This window comes from Bos javanicus, chromosome 18, assembly GCF_032452875.1.
Source record: "Bos javanicus breed banteng chromosome 18, ARS-OSU_banteng_1.0, whole genome shotgun sequence".
NCBI classification, from domain to species: Eukaryota; Metazoa; Chordata; class Mammalia; order Artiodactyla; family Bovidae; genus Bos; species Bos javanicus.
Genome location: NC_083885.1, coordinates 66,191,139 through 66,214,248, shown reverse-complemented (window position 1 = coordinate 66,214,248; position 23,110 = coordinate 66,191,139). Strand labels below are relative to the sequence as shown.

Below are 23,110 nucleotides of genomic sequence, written 5' to 3'. Positions count from 1 at the left end.
GGCCTTCCAGCTGTCTGTACTATTAATACTGTATGTAAATCTTTGTATTGTAAGAGATAGCATCCATTTTGGCGTTCACTTCAGTTCAGTCGCTCAGTTCGTGCCCGACTCTTTAAGACTCCATGGACTGCAGCACACCAGGCTTCCCTGTCCATCACCATCTCCCGGATCTTGCTCAAACTCACGTCCATCGAGTTAGTGATGCCATCCAACCATCTCATCCTCTGTCGTCCCCTTCTCCTCCTGCCTTCACTCTTTCCCAGCACCAGGGTCTTTTCCAGTGAGTCAGTTCTTCGCATCATATGGTCAAAGTATTGGAGCTTCAGCTTCAAAATCAGTCCTTCCAATGAATATTCAGGACTGATTTCCTTAATACTACAATTAGTATTTGTGCTTAAATTTTGCTCACCTTGAAACTGAAGAAAATCTAATGCATATCTCTGTAGGACATGTTTCCTGCCATTCTTGTACACAAAGAATATTCAAGTCCCATCTGGGGTGCACCTTGAACCCACGTCTGGACTACAAACCCAGCCTAAACCTATATATTGGGACTCAAACACAAGGTGTTTTTCTATTGTTCTGGCTTCATGGCATAGCACGAGGGATCCCTTCAACCAGGGATCAAACCTGCACCCCCTGTAGTGAAAGCATGGAGTCTTAACCACTGGACTGCCAAGTAAGTCCCAACCCATGGTCATTTAATTGAGATCACACACCGGGTCTCCGGATTTAACGAAGTTCAGGTTCTTTATGTCTCATCACAGAAAGAATTCAGTGAGATACAAAAATGATAGGTAAGAAGTAGATTTATTTAGAAACACATTCCATAGATAGAATGCAGTCAGCCTCAAAAGGCCAGAACGACCATGGGAGAAACACTCCACAGTGTGGGCCATCTCAGAAAGCGAGAGGCCCCAAAACATGGGGTGATTAGTTTGTATGGGCTGGGTAACTTCATAGACTTAATGAGTGGAAGGGCTTTTCCGACTATTTGGGGAAAGAAGTGAAGATTCTCAGGAATTGGGCCACTGCCCACTTTTTGACCTTTTACCATTGGCCTCAGCACTGTCAAGGTGCTGGTGCGTGTGTCATGTAACTTCTCTGGGGCTTCTCTGCACTGGGGAGGGGCTCTACATGTACCCCCACTTCAGCTGCCTTTGGTGTTGGTGGAGGCTGGGGCTGAACTGGGAGCCTCCCCGCCACGTCCCCGGGTACATGGCTTCCACCTACTACAACCAGGTGTCTTTGAAGATGTGTACACAGGTGTCACAGGGGTGGGCTCTCCAGCTTTCTGGGTCTGCGTGGTGGTCCTGGACTGTGAGCCTGACCGCACTGGTACAGATGGCAACCCTCCTCGACTCCAGGCCTCGTGGTGGCCCTCGGGCAGGTTAGGAGTCTGCGGACATCTTTGGTGGGGGACATGATTCTGCTGACCAGGAAGGGGCAGCCGAACCAAAGGGCCTTGCCGGAATGTGTCACATGTGGAGGCTCAAGAGGGCCCATCCCCCCACCCCCTTCACCCAGTCCCCCTCCCTTCTCCACGTGGATGTCAAACGGATGTTCTTTTTTTAAATGTATTTATTTGGCTATGTCAGGTCTTACTTGAGGCATAGGGGATTTTCCCTGTGGCTTGTGGGCTCCAGAGCATGTGGGCTCAGCAGTTGTGGCACTCGGGCTTATTTGCATCTCGGCACAAGGGGTCGTATTTTCCCATCCAAGGATCAAACTTGCATCCCCCACACTACAAGGTGGGCGCTTAACCACTGGACCACTGGGGAAGTCCCAAAAGGGATTCTTGTCAGATCGAGTCACTCCTCCAATCATGTCTCCCCAACTCATGCCCCACCCCGTCCCCCCCAGGATAAAGGCCTAACATGAATCCTTCTCCCTTGGGACTTTGTGGTAAAGGACTTCAGGTGTCCTGCATACCCTCCTCCAAGCCTCTGCACATGCTGATCCCTCTGAAGCAGGACAGAGAAGTTGTTTTTTTTTTTAATATATATATTTTTTATTTTTAACTTTACAATATTGTATACAGAGAGGTTCTTTTAAACAGAACCTTTAAAAGAAAGACATAGCTATGGAACACGAACGATATGGGGCTTCCCAGGTGGCTCAGTGGTAAAGAATCTGCCTGCCAGTACAGAAGGCACTGTTTCAATCCCTGGGTTAGGAAGATCCCCTGGAGAAGGAAATGGCAACCCACTCTAGTGTTCTGCCTGAAAAATTCCATGGACATGGGGTGGCAGAGTCAGAACTTGTTAGGCCCTAACTGCACAGGGGCTGGGAACTGACCCTCTCTGACCGAGGGCCCCATGGACGGTCTGCTGGCAGTGCCAGGGGAGCTTCCCTGCTTCCTGAACAGGCTCACTCTGCTGGGGGCAACTGGAATGTCCTGGGAGCAACTCCCTTCCGACTGCTCCAGACTCTGTGACAATAAAGCCGGAAGGGTTACATCACCTTGGAGCCAGGGCTGTGGCCCAGGAGGCAGAATAGAAATGGGTCGTGGCCAGGGTGCTGAGGGGGCAGATTCTCGATGACAGCGATGTCCACGTGCCTCTGGGGACAGAGTGGGAGGGCAGGGGAGGCGCCCTGTCCTCTTGTGGTCCAAAGGGTCTTGTGACTTCCAGCCCTCCAGGGAAAGCACTGTGGCCAGGTTCTCAGTCACCTGTGTGCCCAAAGCTTACCTGAGGTGGAATCATAGGACTTGAGGGGTACAGCGGTCTGAGAATAAGGAAGCAGGTCCCTCAAACCAGCGCAGCTTCGCGTGGCCACCAGCTGGAGATGAGCCATCTTTCTGTGCCAGGCCAGAAAAACCAGATCCCTGTAATCACCACTCCAGGCAGACAGGGGCAGGTCCCCTCTACGTAGATGGGGAATGGTGGGGCACAGGGAACAGGCAACAGGGGACGCCAGAGCCCAGTACGCAAGGGCACAGGCTGTGAGATCTACAGGGGCCAAACTCATATCTATTAACACCACGCATAAGGTCACTGAGCAGCTGAAGTTGTCCTGAATCCTGCAGTCCTCTGAGCCATATTCCTGAGAGCTGTCACCCCACCAGCAAAAGCCAGGGAGGCTCCTGTTGCCCAAGCTGGGTTGCTGGTGACTTCAGCAGTCATGACCTTCATGGCTGTCCAGCCTCAGGGCGCAGAGGCACAGCTGTGAAGAAAGGAAAGCGGGAAAGGTAAGCACAGTTTCAGGATCTTCTGTTGGGTGTGTACTTCCTGGAGGAGCTAGACATTAGGATTTCTTTGTGGAACTTCTGCTTTTATAATTTTTGTATCTGTTTTATGTTTTGGCTGCCTTGCATGGCATGAGGGAATCTTATTTCCCTAACCAGGGATGGAACCCAGACCCCCTGCAGTGGAAAGTGCAGAGTTTTAACCACTGGACTGCCAGAGAAGGCGCAGCACTTATTTTACAATATCTAATACCATGAGAATCTAGAAATCTTCCCCAATGGCTCAGTAGTAAAGAATCCGCTGCAGTACAGGAGATGCAGATGGGTTCAACCCCTGGGTCAGGAAGACAGCTGGGAGGAGGAAATGGCAACCCACCCCAGTATTCTTACTTGGAGACTCCCATGGACAGAGGAGACTGGAGGGCTGCAGTCCACAGGGTCGCAAAGAGTCAGACACGACTGAGTGACTGAGCACGCTCAATAGCCATGTGAGTTCAGTGTGGTAGGCAGAACCACGGTTCTCCAAGAACGTCCACACCCTAATGCCTGGAACCTATTAACACGTTACCTGACGTGGCCATAGATGGGAATATTATCCACAATTGCCCGGGTTAGTCTAGTATAATCACATGAGCCCTTGAAAGCAGAAAAGCACACCACAGATATTTTAAATCTAAGAATGTCCTAGGTCTGACACTCATGTCAGCTGCTCTAAAACCAAGGCCTCAGCAAGGCTGCATTGCTTCTGGGGGTAAAAGGGCTTTCCTTGCCTGTTCCAGACTGCCAGCATTCCTTGGTTCCTGGCTTTTTCTGTCTTCAAAGCCAGCAAAGGCACCTTGAGTTTTTCCTCACATGACATCACTCTGATTTGGTCTCTCTCCATCTCTATGCCTCCCTCTTCCACTATAAGGACCCTTACAACAAGGACCCGTAATAACAAGGGTTATTACGATGTTTCCTCCCACCCTGCCAACCTCAGACAATCCAGAATGATCTCCATGTCCCAAAGTCAGCTGGTTATCAACCTTATTTCCACCTACCATCTAAATGTAGTTCCCTCTTGCCCTGTAACAACATGTTCTGGACACTAAGTCCTCCACATCTTTGGCGGGAATGGTGCTTTAATCTGCTTACCATGCATGCTCAGTTGCTTCAGTCGTGTCGGACTCTTTGCGACCCTATGGACTGTGGCCCACCAGGCTCCTCTGTCCATGGGATTCTCCAGGCAAGAATACTGGAGTGGACTGCCATACCCTCCTCCAGGGGATCTTCCCAACACAGGGATCAAACCAGCATCTCCTGCACTGCACACAGATTCTTTACCCACTGAGCCACCTGGGAAGCCCTGCTTACCATAAGTATACTTACACAAAAATTAAGCATTGCCTACTTGTTACATCAAGAATGAGTGCACTTTTTATTTTGGTAGATGTTAAAGGAAGAAATGTTCACATATTGAGGGCTAGGCAAGTCATTCTTGCTTATATATGATTTAACTTGATTTCTATGCTAACTAAAAAAGATAGCACAGAAGGAAGTCAAAGTAGGAAGTCAAGAAATACCCAGAGGAGCAGGCAAGTTTGGCCTTGGAGTACAGAATGCTGCTGCTGCTGCTGCTAAGTCGCTTCAGTCGTGTCCGACTCTGTGCAACCCCACAGACGACAGCCCACCAGGCTCTGCCATCCCTGGGATTCTCCAGGCAAGAATGCTGGAGTGGGTTGCTATTTCCTTCTCCAATGCATGAAAGTGAAAAGTGAAAGTGAAGTTGCTCAGTAGTGTCTGACTCTTCACGACCCCATGGACTGCAGCCTACCAGGCTCCTCCGTCCATGGGATTTTCCAGGCAATAGTACTGGAGTGGGTTGCCATTGCCTTCAAAGCTGGGCAAAGGCTAACAGAGTTTTGCCAAGAGAACACACTGGTCATAACACAACAACACAAGAGAGAGGACTCTACACATGGACATCACCAGATGGTCAACACCGAAATCACATTGATTATATTCTTTGCAGCTGAAGATCGAGAAGCTCTATTCAGTCAGCAAAAACAAGACTGAGGACTGGCTGTGGCTCAGATCATGAACTCCTTATTGCAAAATTCAGACTTAAATTCCTTATTGCCAATTCAGAGTTAAATTGAATAAAGTAGGGGAAAGAACAGGGTGCACTGGCCAGAAATAAAGAATGTCCATGTTAAAAAAATAAAGTTTAGGGATTTCCCTGGTGTTCCAGCAGTTAATGCTTCCCAGGTGGTCCCAGTGGTAAAGAATCCACCTGCCAATACAAGAGAGGTAAGAGATGTGGGTTTGACTGGAGTGCACACGCATACACACGCATACACACACATACACACACATACACACACATACACACCCACTTACTCTGGTGGTCCAGCAGCTAATGCTTCCCTGGTGGCTCAGATGGTAAAGAATCCACCTCCAATGCAGGAGACGCGGGTTCGATCCCTAGTCCAGGAAGATCCCCTGGAGAAGGAAATGGCAACCCACACCAGTATTCTTGCTTGGAGAATCCTTTGGACAGAGGCGCCTCAGGCTACAGTCCTTGAGGTCGCAAAGAACTGGATATGACAGAGCGTGACACGTGCCTACACACACACACACACACCCCGTGCTTCCATGAAGAGGACACAGGTTCCAGCCCTGGTGTACCAACTAAGACCCCACATGAGTGTGGACACACTAGGTTTGAGCTCAGGAGGGCTGTGGTGTGTCATGCTTGCCACACTTGCTGGCAGAGCCCTGGGCGAGAGGAGGGTTCAGCCTGGCAAGGAGGTGCCGTGCAGGCTCACCTTGTCCTGAGAGTGGGTGCAGAGCAGGTGTGAGCCGCGGCGTGCTGCTCACAGCCGGACAACAGTCTGCAAGCAGGAGGCCTCCTCGGCCTCCCTGGGCTTGCTTCTGGCAAGGCCATCACTGCAAGGCAGGAGCCCTGGGGCTTAGAGGTCTTCAGCCAGGATCTCAGGGGCACAAGCGACACTGCAGGTGAGCCTGGGGGCACCTGCCCTCATCATCTGCTGGTTTCCACCGAGGCGGGGCCCAGAACGTGGGCAGGGATGGTGGGGTCCACATTTGGTGGTCCCATCCGCTGCTTTTCCAAGAAGAGTGAGAGATGCATGTTTTACATGGAGCCTTTTGATTTTATAAAGGTTCAAGACTGTTCCCCCCCAAACTTCAAAGTCTATAGGTATGTATGAGCTCCACTCTTTCTATATATAGAGAGAGAGCTATATACAATGTTGGTTTCTGGGCTATCATTTGTGACTCAGGACAAAAGGCAAACCAGGAGCCCAGGGGTCCCCAGACAGGAAGGCACAGGGCCCAGGGTTCGCTGCACAGCACTCTGCGGCCACTCTCAGGACGCCTCTCCACTCCCTCCCCATCATCGACCTGAAGCCGACACTCCTGCAGGCCTGTGGTGAGCCAAGCTTGGGGCCTGTCTTCCTGAGCTCTCCCCAGCGTTCCAAGGCGTCAGTATGTCCACTGAACTCAGACCTTCCCTTCCGCCGACAGGGCAGCTTGCGATCAGAGCTGCAGTCAGGTGTGCCTTGGGGCCTCAGGCTTCCAAGCAAAGGGTGGGCTCAGCTCCCTGTACCAGAGCGGTCAGCTGTGGTCAGCGAGGCTTCATGGCGCTGCCTCCCACGCCTGGGAGAAGCCTTTCCCCTGCCTGTTACCCTCCCCACCCAGGCTCTGTGCACTTTATGGAACACCCATGTTTCACCGGTGGTGCCAGAACAAACCCAGGTCCACTGGTTCTGAGTGTGCAATCCCTATCAAAACCACAGCCAACATTCTGAGCAGAAACTAACAGGCTGACCCTAAATTCATAGACATGCAGAACACAACAGGGAAAACGATTGTGCTAAGAAAGAAAGTTGCACTTTCCTTACTAAACTTCAAAAATTTCTATAAAGCCAAGGTACTCACGACAGTGTGGTCCTGTCAGTAGGACAGAAATATAGATCAACAGATTTAAGAGAGCAAAATAGGCTTAACTGATTTCCAACAAAAATATAATGTGGAAAGATGGCCTTTTCAGCAAATGGTTCTGGGAAAACTAGACATTCACATGCAAAAAAATAAATTCAAACCCTTATCTCAACTATACGTAAAAGTTACCATGAAAAAGACCATAAATGTAAGAGCTAAGACTATAAAATTTATAGAAGAAAACAAAGGAGAACTTTTTGACTTTTGGCTAGACAAATAATTTTTTAGGTATGATACAAAGACAATATATAAATAGAAAAACTAATATATTAGACAATGAGTGTAAAATTTAACATCAAAATGTAAAATCTGCTCTTCAAAACGCATCATTAAGAGACTTTCCTGCTGGCCCAGTGGCTAAGACTCTGCGGTCCCCATGCAGGGGGCCTGGGTTTGACCTCTGGTCGGGGAACTAGATCCCACATGCCACAACGAACACCCAGCACAGCCAAATAAACAAATTTTTTTGTAAAAAGACACCATTCAGAACATTAAAAGATGCACACACAGCCTGGATTGGAGAGGAGTTTGGCGGGGGTGATAAGGGAGATATGTGTATGTAGGGCTGAGTCCCTTCACCGTTCACCTGAAACTACCACAACTATGTCTGTTAACTGGCTACCCCCCAATGCAAAATAAAAAGCTTTTTTTTTAATAACACAAATAAATAAAATAAAAGTTAAAAAAAATGAGCCACAGACTGAGAAAAAATACTTAGAAAATACTTACATATGGTTTCTAAATACAGAATCTATGAAGAACTTTATGGCTCAAAGATAAAAAGACAACCCAATTAGAAATAAGGAAAAGATCTGAATAGACGTTTCATTGAAGGAAACAGACTGTTAACACGCACGTGAAAATACCATTGTTCATGAGAAAAATGTAGATCAAAAGCCCAATGAGATGACTGCTTCAAGGGTAGAGAGTTTCAGTTCCAGATAATAAAAATGTTCTGAAGAAGTACAGGGGTTAAAGTGGCACAACTGAATTAATGCCACTGAACCATACACTTAAAAATGGTTAAAATGCTAAGTTTTGTGCATATTTTGCCATGGTTTTTAAAAGCCGTTGAGATACCATTTCACACCACCAGGATGCCAGCTCCAAGTTGTCTTGGTGTTGGCACGGTGGAAAAACTGAACAGTCCTGCAGCGCTGCTGGGAGTATAAAAGGCACAGACTCTTTGGGAAATGGTTCGGGAGCTTCCAAGGAGGTAAACATCAACTTGCCAGGCTTCCCTGCTGGGCCAGTGGTTGAGAGCCTGCCTGCCAATGCAGGCGGCACGGGTTTGATCCCTGGTCCAGGAGGATCTTCTATGTCTCGGGGCAACTAAACCCGTGCACCACAACTACCGACGCCCTCGCTCTCTACAGCCCGCGGCCCACGACCACAGAAGCCACCGCGACGAGAAGCCGGAACATTACAGCGAAGCGGAGCCCCCACGCGCTGCCGGAGGACAGGTGACGGAGGGAAACGTCACAGGTCCGGACTGGGCCACCCGATCAGAAAACAAGCAAGGTGAACGATCTGCTGCTACTCAGGCTGTGATGCTTCTGATCTTGGACCATGGCTGTCAAGGTCCCAAGGCAAACGGCGCTGCGATTGTTTACACGGTGGTCTGGGAGAAGAAGCAGGTGGACACAGCCACCACGAGGGCCAGCAGCGCCTCTCCTGGGAAAGATGACAAGCCTGACCTGGTGAAGACAGCACCACATCCCAGCAGAGGCTTCACTGGCCTCACTAAGGAGACCTATTTCTTCCCCAAAAAAGGCACATGCTCTTGTCCTCAAAAGTCACTGGGTCCTGCAACACCAGGCAAGGGGCACAAGAATATGATCTAAGCACTGGGCACTGGACCCGGGCCCCCAGTCTTTGTCCCGGCCACACCTCCCCTTACGCCTCCAAAACCCCGTCCCCTGACACCCCTGCTCGCCCTTTCATCTCTGAGGGTGTGGGCCCTCCTCCTGGGTGTGCACTGTCCCCACATCCACCAGAGTTTAGACAGTTTCTCTTTCCTGCACCCACCTCCTCCACTCGGCTACTGGTCCTTCATCTGGACATCCCACACTCATCTCAGGGCCCATCTGGAACCACAAGCTGAGATTTTCCTTCCAAAATCCCATCTCAGGACATAACCTGGTCCAGGCCACCAGGGCAGGGCAGTCTAGACATCAGGAAGCTAAATGGAAATTTCCTGTTCACGGGCACGCGGGTCAGCTCCACCTAGAGCTCTCCAGACAACTCAGACTCTACTCCCACATAATCCAACTGCTACTCTTCTGCCAAACATACTCCTTCTGCCAACCTCCGCTCTCCATCTCATTCTTTATCTGTAACATTTGGGATAGTCCTTTATCCTCCACTACATTCACTCTCCATTCGTAAATGGAAATCCCATCGATTCCACTCTGAAAATCGTATAGGGAATCTGATTATTTCTCCCACCTCTCCTACTTCTATTCTGGAGAGGTCACCGGAGAAACATTTGCAGCAGCATCCTCCTGAAGCTGCCTGCTTTCAGCCCCCACCACAACTCCGTGTTCACGCAGTTTCAAAATCCTAACTCAGATCATGGCCTTCCATATTCTAATGAAAATCTGTGGCTCCCAGAATCCAAAGCCCGTCAACAGAGGTGGGACTCCCATGCTCACGCTGTCGGTTCCCGGCAATGGAGACTGCAGAACTTTCCCGAATGCTCCCAGGCCAGTCTCACCTCCGAGTCTTCGCACATGCACATCCCTCCACCTGCACCCTCCACATTTTATCACACTGGACTCTGAAATGCAGACTTCCACCCACGAACGCCCCAGTGTCCTGAGCACCGAAGCCTGGGGTTCAGTAGGGGACTTGCGGCACTGGGGTTCGGAGTCCAGGTGGAGGCCAAGAGACCCGGCTCTCTTACCATGCCCGCAGTCCAGCTACATGCTGGGTCATGACCTCGGAACGGGTGGCTTTGGAGCCTGGGGCCCTTCTCCGTAAAGCGGATACGATGCACAGGGCGACGACTCCGGGTCGGCCACGGGCACAGACAGGCCTTGACGGACGACCCGGAGAACAACCCCGCGCCGGGCGGTCCCCCGACAGCCGAGGAAACAAGAACCCGGGGAGACGGGACGTTTGCTGAGGTCACGGGACATACAGGGCACAGTTGGGACCTCCTAGGCTGTCGTACCTACCCACTCCCGTTTCCGCGGGCCTGAGGAGCCCCCTGGACACCAACCACGGTCCAACAACTAGGTCCATCCGCCCGCGACCGACAGAGAAGCAACCATCTGAATCCGGAAGTCCCGCCCTCCAAGGCGTGGCCGTCCCGGAAACGCCTATTTCCTGGGCTATCATTGGTCAATACTGGTGTGAACGCACAGTGAGGGAAGTTCTGGGTAGTGTAGTTCAAGTCGCGTGAGCCGTGATGCGGTGCGTCCAGTCTAATCACCTAGGCAACGACTCGGCGGCACCGCGATAGGCTCAGGGAAAAGCGACATAGACGTCCACGAGCCTGGAGCCAGTGAGGGTCAGGATTTGGGCGTTTTCGCCTGGCCTCAGGTGGTGGGGCGGGACTTCCGGCGTCGCCATTGCAGTCTTAGTTTTGTGCCTGGTGGGGCTGCAGGAGACACACCCTGGGACGTGAGGCGAAGGCCCCCAGGGGGACGTTCTGGGACCCTCTTCGCACCTTGGCACTCCCTTTTACCCTCGGCTTACCGCTCCTCCTTCCTAAGCCTCGGTTTCTCCGCGCCCTGCCTTCGTCCCAAGTTCCGGGGAGGCAGCTTCCGTTTCATACTGGGGACGGTCGAAGCACTGAGTGCGACCATCAACCTGCGTCACCCCTCCCAGTGTTTGTGGGGGTGTTCGGGTGAGCGCGCAGGCTCGTCACGGCCGCCGCCTGACACGGCCCCGCCCAGCCCACAGGCTGTAACTGGTCTTGCAGAGTCGCCGATGGACCCAAGGCAGGTGAGTGGCAGGTGAGATGAGACAGGTCCTCACCTGCTGAGATCCCCGCCCTTGTGACCCTGGGGTCTGTTAGGGGATGGTGGCGTCCCGAACTCGGCCTGCACATGAGTCTGGGCCCCTGAGAGTCACTTTCCCCTGGCATCCTGAACCTAGGCCAGAGGTTATGTGGAGCGGATCACATGGGATAGGTCTGGAAAGGTGTCCGTGACACAGAGACCAGCATGTGCCAATTGCTTGGAGGTGGGCATAAGGTGACAGTGTTGAGGGAAACGACAGATCTCCATTTCTTCTGGTGGAAATAGAGAGCAGAGGGACTGGAGACAGGCCCGGAAAGGGAGGCTGGGGTGCTGGGCCTCTATTCTCAGTGTGGTGCGGGTCACGGGAAGTTTAGAGCAGAGGAGGAGGTGATCTGAATCAGATCTTAACAAGCCTGTGGATGCTGAGTGAAAAGACTGGAAAGTGGGATGAGACTGGAGGCCCGAAGATCATGGAGGAGGTGACTGCAGTAGTCCCGGTGTGTGGTTTTGGTGGCTAGAGCAGGGAGGTGCCTGTAAGGTAGGAGAAGTGGTTGGCTCCTGGATGTAATTTTTAGGGTGGACTAGATTTCCTGATCACTTCATGGCAAATAGATGGGGAAACAGTGGCTGACTTTATTTTTCTGGGCTCCAAAATCACTGCAGATGGTGATTGCAGCCATGAAATTAAAAGACGCTTACTCTTTGAAAGGAAAGTTGTGACCAACCTAGATAGCATATTCAAAAGCAGAGACATTACTTTGCCAACAAAGGTCCATCTAGTCAAGGCTATGGTTTTTCCAGTGGTCCTGTATGGATGTGAGAGTTGGACTATAAAGAAAGCTGAGCGCCGAAGAATTGATGCTTTTGAACTGTGGTGTTGGAGAAGACTCTTGAGAGTCCCTTGGTCTGCAAGGAGATCCAACCAGTCCATTCTGAAGGAGATCGGTCCTGGGTGTTCATTGGAAGGACTGATGTTGAAGCTGAAACTCCAATACTTTGGCCACCTGATGCAAAGAGCTGACTCATTTGAAAAGACCCTGATGCTGGGAAAGATTGAGGGCAGGAGGAGAAGGGGATGACAGAGGATGAGATGGTTAGATGGCATCACCGACTCGATGGACATGGGTTTGGGTGAACTCTGGGAGTTGGTGATGGACCGGGAGGCCTGGTGTGCTGTGGTTCTTTGGGTCGCAAAGAGTCAGACACAACTGAGCAACTGAACTGAACTGAGATTTCCTGATATGTGGCAGGGAAATATGGTTGAACTGAGATTTCCTGATATGTGGCAGGGAAATATGGTTGACCCTGAATATTTTTTCGGATGTGGAAGATGGTTTGAGGAGTAGATTTCAGAGGGAAAATAACTGTTTTGGCCATACTGTATTTGGAATGTCATTGAGACTCCCAAATTGAGATGTCAAGTGTATTTCATGCCAGGTCGAGACCAGAGACGTCCGCCGGCGGGAGGCTTGTGCTTGCGCACTGTGAGCTGGATTGAGGATGATGAACAAGCCTCTGAGTAGAGTGTAGACCTGGGATGAAAAAATGAAGCACAGGGTCTTCCTTGGTGGTTCAGTGGCCAAGACTCCATGCTCTCAATGCAGGGGACCTGGGTTCAGTCCCTGGTCAGGGAACTAGATTCTACCTGCCACAACTAAGATCCCACACAGTGCAACTAAGACCAGCACAGCCAAATAAATAAATACAAAAAAAAAGAAAAGAAAAAGCACGTAAGTAAGTAAGGTAGGATGACAGTGGGCCTGAGCTTAGATTGTTTTACCTTTCTACAGCTCACAGGGTTTTCTGGCCATTCTCCTTACGTCCAGGGGGGTTTATTAGGCTGCTGGAGTATCAGGGACAAAAAGGCTCAGCCAAGCTAAGCGTTGGCACACCAAGAGTGGGGACAAGCAGGTCAGGGATTTGTGTATTAGGAAGGGCAAGGACAGCTATGACTGGTGAAGGGACAGCATGCATAAGGTTAGAGCTGGAAGAGAATAAGGGTGTTTGAGATTATTACTCCTGGTTCTGGGGTGCAAGATTGGAGCAACAGAGCCAAGAAGGGAGGCTTTATCTAGAGAGGTGATGGCTCTCTCTGTTAGTGGGAAGCTCTTGCAGTCAAGGACAGTCCAAGGTTAGCATCGGATCCTGCCTGCCTCTGTTGGCAAGCTAAGTGCATAGTGGAAAACGAGTACAGGGGAAATGCCTGTGGTGTGGCCAGGGAGAGGGACAATGATACTGTGGGATGTGGGAAGTAGAGGTTTGAGGATTGATGTGTACGTGGTAGGGGAATGAGGCCTGATACAGAGGCTTAAGGAAGAAAAGAGAGCTCAGATTTTCTTAGATTTGGGAGGTGTGACCTGAAGGACACAAGGGAAGTTGGTTAGTAGGGAGAGGGGTGTCATATGACCACTTAGAGCTCAAACAGCGTCCATCTACCCACCTTCCTTTTGTCTCTCTCGTTAGGATTGGTCTGAAAACAGTGGCCAGTGGGACTGTGAGGAGAGCGGGGCACCAGTGGGGCCAGCACCTGTGGCCTTCTCAGAGGTGAGGGCCTGGGGAAGGGGGTGAGCTGCAGGCGGGTGGAGGGAGGACGGATGGGGGTCATGAGGAGAAGAGATGCCAGTGGGACATGGGGCAGAGCACTGAGTCGCACATCAAGGGCCTGAATGTGCCCGCTGGACCGTTTTGTTTGTTTTCCAGCCCACCTATTGGCCCCCTGGCCTTGCTGTCTCCTCATGGGGGAGCCTGGTGGCCTTCGAGGAGGTGGCCATGCATTTCTCCAGAGAGGAGTGGGAGCTCCTCGATGAAGCCCAGAGGCAGCTGTACCACACTGTGATGCTGGAGACCTTGGAGCTCGTGACCTCACTTGGTAAGGCCCTCGTTCCCTTCCCTGGCCTGGGGCCAGCACCTGCCTTTTGTCTTCTCCCATCCCCAAGCTGGACCAGGGACACTGCTTCCTGCCCAGGTTTCATGTTGTAGCTGCTGTGAGTGCTGGGCCTGGGCTGTGTGCACCCCCGTTTCTCCCTGAGCAGCCTCATGAGGAGTCCTAACAGCTATTAGGTCCCACAGGGGCCTTGTGGGAGCAGAGGTTGGGGATCGGCATTCTGGCCTGCCTGAAGGGTCCTGCTCAACTTGACCAGTGCCTGGCTGGCTGATGTAGTGTGTGGCCATGCCGAGGTTCTGCCCCTTCCCCAGAGACTTTTTTTTTAATGGCTTTACTGATATATATCATAACGTTCACCCTTTTACTTTTTTTTACAAAAATCAATTTTAACGTTCACCCTTTTAAAGTGTACAGTTTAGTGGGTTTTCGTGTTTTCAGTGTATAAATCTCACCATACTCCATAGAACTTCTTGAAGAGAACATAGGCAAAATATTCTTTGATATAAATCATACCAGTGTTTTCGTAAGTCAGTCTCCCAAAGCAACGAAATAAAAACAAACAAATGGAACCTAATAAAACTTACAAGTTTTTGCACAGCAAAGGAAACCATTAAAAAAATGAAAATACAACTTAGAAACTGAGAAAGTATTTGTAAGTGATATGATTGACAAGGGTTTTAATTTCCAAAATATACAAACAGCTCATACAACTCAATAACAAGAAAATAACCCCATTGAAAAATGGGCAGAAGACCTAAATAGACATTTCTCCAAAGAAGACATACAGATGGCCAAAAAGCATGTAAAAACACGCTCAACACTGCTTATTATTCAGTTCAGTTCAGTCGCTTAGTCCTGTCCCACTCTTTGCGACCCCATGAATCGCAGCACGCCAGGCCTCCCTGTCCATCACCAACTCCCGGAGTTCGCCCAGACTCACGTCCATCGAGTCAGTGATGCCATCCAGCCATCTCACCCTTTGTCGTCCCCTTCTCCTCCCGCCCCCAATCCCTCCCAGCATCAGAGTCTTTTCCAATGAGTCAACTCTTCCCATGAGGTGGCCAAAGTACTGGAGTTTCAGCTTTAGCATCATTCCTTCCAAAGAAATCCCAGGGCTGATCTCCTTCAGAATGGACTGGTTGGATCTCCTTGCAGACCAAGGGACTCTCAAGAGTCTTCTCCAACACCACAGTTCAAAAGCATCAATTCTTCGGCGCTCAGCCTTCTTCACAATCCAACTCTCACATCCATACATGACCACTGGAAAAACCATAGCCTTGACTAGACGAACCTTTGTTGGCAAAGTAATGTCTCTGCTTTTGAATATGCTATCTAGATTGGTCATAACTTTCCTTCCAAGGAGTAAGCGTCTTTTAATTTCATGGCTGCAGTCACCATCTGTAGTGATTTTGGAGCCCCAAAAATAAAGTCTGACACTGTTTCCACTGTTTTCCCATCTATTTGCCATGAAGTGATGGGACCAGATGCCATGATCTTCGTTTTCTGAATGTTGACCTTTAAGCCAACTTTTTCACTCTCCACTTTCACTTCCATCAAGAGGCTTTTTAGTTCCTCTTCACTTTCTGCCATAAGGATGGTATTATCTGCATATCTGAGGTTATTGATATTTCTCCCGGCAATCTTGATTCCAGCTTGTGCTTCTTCCAGCCCAGCGTTTCTCATGATGTACTCTGCATAGAAGTGAAATAAGCAGGGTGACAATATACAGCCTTGACGTACTCCTCTTCCTATTTGGAAGCAGTCTGTTCCATGTCCAGTTCTAACTGTTGCTTCCTGACCTGCATACAGATTTCTCAAGAGGCAGGTCAGGTGGTCTGGTATTCCCATCTCTTTCAGAAGTTTCCACAGTTTATTGTGATCCACACAGTCAATGGCTTTGGCATAGTCAATAAAGCAGAAATAGATGTTTTTCTGGAACTCTCTTGTGCTTTCCATGATCCAGCGGATGTTGGCAATTTGATCTCTGGTTCCTCTGTCTTTTCTAAAACCAGCTTGAACATCAGGAAGTTCACGGTTCACATATTGCTGAAGCCTGGCTTGGAGAATTTTGAGCATTATTTTACTAGCATGTGAGACGAGTGCAGTTGTGCGGTAGTTTGAGCATTCTTTGGCATTGCCTTTCTTTTATTATTATTATTTGCTTATTATTAGAGAAATTCAAATGAAAACTATTATGAGGTGTCACCTCACACCAGTCAGAATAGCCATCATTAAAAAGTCTGCAGATAACAAATGGTAGAGAGCATGTGGAAAAAGGAACCCTCCTACACTATTGATGGGAATGGAAATTGGTGCAGCCACTATGGAAAACAGTATGGAGGTTCCTGAAAAAATGAAAACTAGAGTTCCCATACGATCCAGCAGTCTCACTCCTGGGCATATATCTGGAGAAAAAACAGCAATTCGAAAGGATAAATTTACTCCAATGTTCATTGTAGCACTATTTACAATATCCAGGACATGGAAGCAACATAAATTCTATCGACAGATGAATGGAAAAGAAGATGTGGTGTATGTATACAATGGAACGCTACTCAGCCATAAAAAAGAAATAATGCCACTTGGTGTAACGCGGGTGAACCTAGAGACTATCATACTAAGTGATGTAAGTCATAAGGAGAAAAGACAAGTACCATGTGATATCTCTTATATATGGAATCTAAAATACAACACAAATGAACGTATCTGTAAAGCAGAAAAAGTTTCACAGATGTAGAGAACAGACTTGTGGTTGCCAATGGTGGGGGTTGGGAGAGGGATGGATTGGAATTAGGAAGTACAACCTATTATATATAGAATGGATAAACATTAGGTCCTACTGTATAGCACAGGGAACTATAATAGAAAAGAATATGAAAAAGAACATATGTATAACTGAGGCAGTTTGCTTTAGTTTTTTTTTTTTTTTTTTTTTAATTAAGGATAATAAACAAATGGACTTCCCTGATGGCTCAGACGGTAAAGAGTCTGCCTACAATGCGGGAGACCCGGGTTCATTCCCTGGGTCGGGAAGATCTCCTGGAGAAGGAAATGGCACCCCACTCCAGTATTCTTGCCTGGAAAATCCCACGGATGGAGGAGCCTGGTAGGCTACAGTCCATGGGGTCACAAAGAGTCGGACACAACTGAGCGACTTCACTTTCACTTTTTCAATAAACTAATATCACCACACTCTAATTCTAAGCATTTTCATCACCTAAAGAGAGACTCTGCCCTTTAGCAGTCGCTCTTCAAATTCCCGCATCCTGTCCTGAGTCCTAGGCAACCACTAATCTACTTCCTGACTGTACAGATTTGCTTGTTCTATTAATAGGTATTTTATACAAATGGAATTATACCATATGTGTTTTCCGTGACTGGCTTTTACTTGGCATAATGTTATTGAGGTTCATCCATGTTATAGAACATATCAATAATACTTCTTTCATTTTTATGGCTGAATAATATTCCAGCATATAGATATACCAGTTTTGTTTATCCACTCATCAGCTGATGGACATTTGGCTTTTTTCCACTTTTTGACTGTTACAAACATTATGGCTGTTCCAGATGTTCATGTACAAGTTTTGTGTAGATATATGTCATTTCTCTTCTGTAAATACATAGCAGCGAAATTCCCAAACTGTCCCAATTGGCAGCACCGTTTTACATTCCCACTGCAGTTTATGAGTGTTTCAGTTTCTCTACTTCCTCATCAAAAACTTGTTACTATCTTTTTTTCTTCAAGCTATCCTGGTGAGTTTAAAGTGGTATCTCATTGTGGTTTGAGCTTGCATTTCTGTAAAGACTAACGGGCTTGCCCGGTGGTGCAGTGATAAAGAACCTGCCTGCCAGTGCAGGAGATGGAAGAGATGTGGGTTCGATCCCTGAGTCAGGAAGATCCCCTGGAGTAGGAAATGCCAACCTGCTCCAGTATTTTTGCCTGGAAAATTCCATGGGCAGAGGAGCCTGACAGGCTATAGTGCATGGGGTCACAGAGAGTTGGACATGACTGAGCGCACACTGTGCACACGATGACTAATGATGTTGAGCTTCTTTCCATTTACTTTTTGTCCATTTGTGTATGTATATCTTTTTTTGAAAAATGTCTTTTCAGGCCCTTTACCTCTGAGTTCTTGCCTCTGGTGAGGGCCCTATCCCGCCAGTGAGCCTTGCACTCTAACTCTGCCCCACCTGGCCTATCGGCAAATCCTTGGCCCATTCCTGTATGTGTCAGTGACACATTTCTAAGGAAGTCACCCTTTTCACTAAGTGGAACGCTCACGTTAACCAGAAATTTCTCGGCTTTCAGGCTGTTGGCCTGTGGTGGAAGATGAGGAGGTGCCTTCTGAGAAGAATGCTTCTGGAGAAGTGGTGTCACAGGTCAAAACTCCCAGTGTACCTCCTTCCATGCAGAAGGCTGACAGCTGTGACACGTGTGAGCCACTCTTGAAAGACATTTTGCAGCTGGACGACCATCAGAGACATACTGGGGAGACTTCCTGCACATGTTTAGCATATGGAAGAGAGTTTTGGTTTGGTGTAAATCTTCACCAGCATCCAGAGTACAATGGAGAAAAGCCCTTCCAATGGAACAGAGACAGGGACTTGTTCGTAAAAAGCTCAACAGGCTCTTTGTCAGAGAAACCCATTACATGTGGGTTAGGTGGCCAGGATGTCTCAGACGGCCATGACCTCCTCCAGCCCCCAAGCACAGACGGCAGTGGGGAGCCACATAGCAGCACAAAGGGCAGGGAGGCCTCACTGCACCTTTTCAGTTCTGGGCAGCTCGAAGAGGTCCAGTCCTCACAGAAGCCCTTCAACTGCAGTGACAGTGGGAAAGCTTTCCAGAAGACTTCTGTTCTCCTCAGCCACCGGAGCACTCGCTCTGAAGAGACACCATTTAGATGCACAAGAGCTGAAAATTCCTTAGAGGAGAAATCAGCCCTTATTAGTGACCAATGGTTTCACACTGGAGAAACATCTCACGTATGTAAAGAGTGTGGCAAGGCTTTCAGTCACCCATATCAACTGAGGAGGCATCAGAAATTCCACACGGGAGTAAAAGATTATGCATGCAGCGACTGTGGGAAAACTTTCAGCCACAAACTCACCCTTATTCATCACCAGAGAATCCACACAGGAGAAAGGCCTTATGAATGCAGTGAATGTGGGAAAGCCTTCAATAACAGGTCACACCTCGCTCGGCATGAGAAAGTCCACACAGGAGAAAGGCCTTTCAAGTGCAGCAAATGTGGAAGAGCCTTCAGCCAAAGCTCCAATTTCCTTCGGCACCAGAAAGTCCACACCCACATAAAACCTTATGAGTGCAGTCAGTGTGGTAAAGCCTTCAGTCGCAGCTCTGCGCTCATGCAGCACTGGAGAGTTCATACTGGAGAACGGCCATTTGAGTGCGGTGAGTGTGGGAGAGCTTTTAACAACAACTCCAACCTTGCTCAGCACCAGAAGGTTCACACCGGAGAACGGCCTTTCGGATGCAGTGAATGTGGGAGAGACTTTAGCCAAAGCTCTCACCTCCTTCGCCATCAGAAAGTCCACACCGGAGAACGGCCTTTCGCATGTGGTGAATGTGGGAAAACCTTCAGCAATAGCTCCACCCTCATTCAACACCAGAAAGTACATACTGGACAAAGGCCTTACAGGTGCAGTGAGTGCAGAAAAGCCTTCAGTCGCAACTCCAGCCTGGTTCAGCACTGGAGAACTCACACTGGGGAAAAGCCTTACGAGTGCAGTGAATGTGGGAAGGCCTTTGCTCACAGTTCCAGTCTCATTGAGCACTGGAGAGTTCACACCAGAGAAAGGCCTTATGAGTGTAACGAATGTGGGAAGTTCTTTAGCCAAAAGTCCATTCTTACGAAGCATCAGAAAGTTCACACTGGGGAAAGGCCTTATGAGTGCACTAAATGTGGCAAGTTCTTTAGCCGTAAGTCCAGCCTCATCTATCACTGGAGAGTTCACACTGGGGAAAGGCCTTACGAGTGCAGTGCATGCGGGAGAGCCTTCAGCAGTAACTCTCACCTCATTCGTCACCAGAGAGTGCACACCCAGGAAAGGCCCTATGAATGCAGCCAGTGTGGGAAAGCCTTTAGTGAAAGATCCACACTTGTTCGACACCAGATAGTTCACACCAGAGAAAGGACTTATGAGTGTGGCCACTGTGGGAAGATCTTCAGTCGCCTCTGCAACCTTGCACAGCACAGAAGGATCCACAGCTGAATGGAGCCTTATGGAGATGGTCTTTGGGAGATCTTCAGCCACATCAAACTTCAGGCAGCAGACTACAAAGAAATTCCCTAATGTGTCGCTGATGTGGACATGCCTTGAGAAGCTACCCTGCCCTTTCTGAGTGGCCTAGGAACCTACACAGCACTGTCTCCCCTCTGGAGCGTAAAGCTCTTTCTAGCTGCCTGTGGCCTCTGAGAGGGTCAGGGAATGAACTGACCCCGTGTTGGTTGAGAGATTCATTAATAAAGACACGTGACAGTCCTGCACGTTATGTACCTAACAGTGCTTCAGGGTACATGAAGCAAAAACTGATAGAACTGCAAGGAGCGATAGACAAATTCACAATTACACTTTGGGAAGTTCACACCCTCCCAGATAATCAGTAAAGGCGTGGAAGACAACACTTTGAACCAGCTTGACCTAATCAATATTTATAGAACTTCCTGTCCAAGAGGACAGAATAGACATTTTTTTCACATGCACATAGAACATTTACCAATATGGAGCATATTCTGGGCCATAAAAGAAGGCCTGATAAAGGGAAAAGAAATAATACACGGTGTGGACCTTGACAATAACAGAATTCTAATAAGAAATAAAGAACAGAATGATGTGTGGAAAACCCTCATTCAGAAACTGAATATCACACTTATAAATAATCCATGGTCAAAGATAAAAGAAAAATTTGAAAGTACTTGGAGTGAAAATGAGAACAGCATATCAAAATATGTGGGATTACCTAAAACTGTACCAAGGGAGACATATGTGTATGTGTATATATATATGTGTGTGTGTGTGTGTGTGTCCATGTATACTGGTGAAATATTAATAAGCCTTATGGATTGTAGAAGAATCATTAAATGCCAGGTTTTTTACAGTTCCAACAAAAGAAGCAGACATGACTCCAGGCCATGAAGTTTCTCTTCACTGAAAGGTAAAAGCCAACTGCAGGGTCATGCGAGCCCCCAGAAGACAGACATAAGGACAGACTCGGGGGTCCTGAGATGAGGTGCACCAGGAGGGGCCTCACTGACACACTGAAGGGCCCTTCGCAGCCCTGCTCACAGCTGCCAGTGTGTGCTTTCTTGAGGGATGTCTGTCTCCCATGTCTTAGTCCATTCCAACTGATGTAACAAATACCATGAACTGGGAGGCTTAAAAATAACAAATTTCTCACAGTCCTGGAGACTAGAAAATCCAAGATCTTGTGCCAGGATATTTGGTGACAGGTGAGGATCCTGGTTGACAGCCATCCTCTGTGTCCTCACAGTGAAGGAGAAGGGGTCCTTGGGGGCCTCTTATGAGACCACTAATCCCAGTCACAAGGGTTCCTCTCTCATGACCTCATCAACCTCCCAAATGCCCCACCTCCAAATACAGAACACTGAGTGGGTTAGGGTTTAACCTAGGTATTGTGGGGGGACACAGCGTTCGGTATACACCACCCTACTACAATGTCAGTTTCACGCATGAGGGGCCTGTGGATTTCGTCCTGCCAGGGGAGTGAAGTCTCTAGGGCTCAGCAGCCGCTTACAGCCTGGGACAGGTGTGCCTGCACTCATGTGAGTGCAGGACGGGATAAGCACCACTCTTTCCCTGAGGTCTCCTACCTTCTCGCTCCCCAGGGTTAGCTCCGAGAGGTCTGTGATCTGGGCCAAGTACCGTCCCTCAGGGCCACCAGAGGTCCCCCGGGGTCCTACTGGGTGCCAGGCTTTTGCCTGAGCTCCGTGGTAGATGCATTTCATCTCCATCTGATGTGCGATACAGAGATTTAACGTGCAAAGGGACTAAAGAACAGGGTCACTGCGGAGCAACCGTAGCTCTAAGAGCAATGAAGCACAGGTGAGTGACAGTGATGGCTGCTACTGCTCGCTTTTAGGTGGGCAGGAAAATATCTGAGGCGGGGACTCCAGGAACCTTTTCAGCCAGAAGGAGCAGCAGTGCAGAGGCACCTGGCAGAGATGACCCATGGAGGGACCACGGGGAAGAAGCAGGCCGAGAGGTCAGGAGACGGGTCATGCCGCCCTGTCAGTGGGGTGAGGAGTCTGGTCAGTCTGCCCTAACCCCCACCTGCCTGTACATCTGGGCCCTATTTGGCTCTGCCAGACTCTGACTCTGCTCCATACAGACCTCCATGCTGAAGGTGAAAGGTTGTTGCTGAATCACGTGACGACCCCGGGATCCTTGGCCTCTGGAAGAGAAGAATTCAATCCGGGGCCAGAGACGAGGCTTGATCGCTCAGAGCTTTCGTGTAGTAAAGTTTTATTAAAGTATAAAGGAGACAGAGAAAGCTTCTGACATAGACATCAGAAGGGGGTAGAAAGAGTACCCCTTTGCTAGTGTTAGCAATGGAGTTATATACTCTCCAAGGAATCCAAAGAATGTCTGGAGGTTGTAAAGATCTCACCAGAAAAAAAAAAAAAAAGATCTCACCAGACTTACTCCCATAATTTACATTTTAGGATAACATGATCAACCAGGTTTAATCCAGAGACTGTCCTCAGGCAGGATACATAATCCTAAGGAATGTAGAGGAAAAAAGAAAGTTTGTCCTTTCTTCCTCGTCGAGAATTGCAGACCCCTTTCTCCTTGGGGACCCCTAGCCTTCTTATCAACCTGCCTAGGAAATGACTCTCTCATTGTGGGCAAGGCTGTGTTTCACTGGTATGATTATTTGGCTGCAGTGTGTGTTCCCTCTTTAGGAACTACAGATACCATGCTACGAGTAGATGCTTTGACTAATTTTACTCAACAGGCACTGCAAGATTCTCAAAAAGCTATTTCAGCTCTTAATGCTGAACAACCACAAATTAGGTGGTTTTA

The 23,110-nt window shown here is 48.8% G+C and overlaps 1 protein-coding gene and 1 long non-coding RNA gene across 2 annotated transcripts; one reads left to right on the top strand and one right to left on the bottom strand.

The window, feature by feature from the left end:
- Positions 1-1,989: 1,989 nt before the first annotated feature.
- Positions 1,990-10,477, bottom strand: LOC133229829 (uncharacterized). The gene is made up of 3 exons (XR_009730650.1): positions 10,369-10,477; positions 2,691-3,165; positions 1,990-2,431 (listed from the first exon to the last, which is right to left on the bottom strand). It is a non-coding gene; the product is annotated as an uncharacterized LOC133229829 (long non-coding RNA).
- A 95-nt stretch (positions 10,478-10,572) lies between these two features.
- ZNF132 (zinc finger protein 132) lies at positions 10,573-21,184 on the top strand. The gene is made up of 4 exons (XM_061386558.1): positions 10,573-11,140; positions 13,621-13,701; positions 13,858-14,026; positions 18,354-21,184. Exons 1-4 carry the CDS (start codon positions 11,126-11,128, stop codon positions 20,276-20,278), a joined length of 2,190 nt encoding a protein of 729 aa, XP_061242542.1. The 5' UTR covers positions 10,573-11,125; the 3' UTR covers positions 20,279-21,184.
- The last annotated feature ends 1,926 nt before the right edge of the window (positions 21,185-23,110 follow it).

Bases quoted from the DNA above. Each gene is read 5' to 3' on its own strand.
- ZNF132 (XM_061386558.1), top strand. The intron at 13,702-13,857 runs GTGAGGGCCTGG...TTTGTTTTCCAG, and splicing joins CACCTGTGGCCTTCTCAGAG to CCCACCTATTGGCCCCCTGG. The intron at 14,027-18,353 runs GTAAGGCCCTCG...CTCGGCTTTCAG, and splicing joins GGAGCTCGTGACCTCACTTG to GCTGTTGGCCTGTGGTGGAA.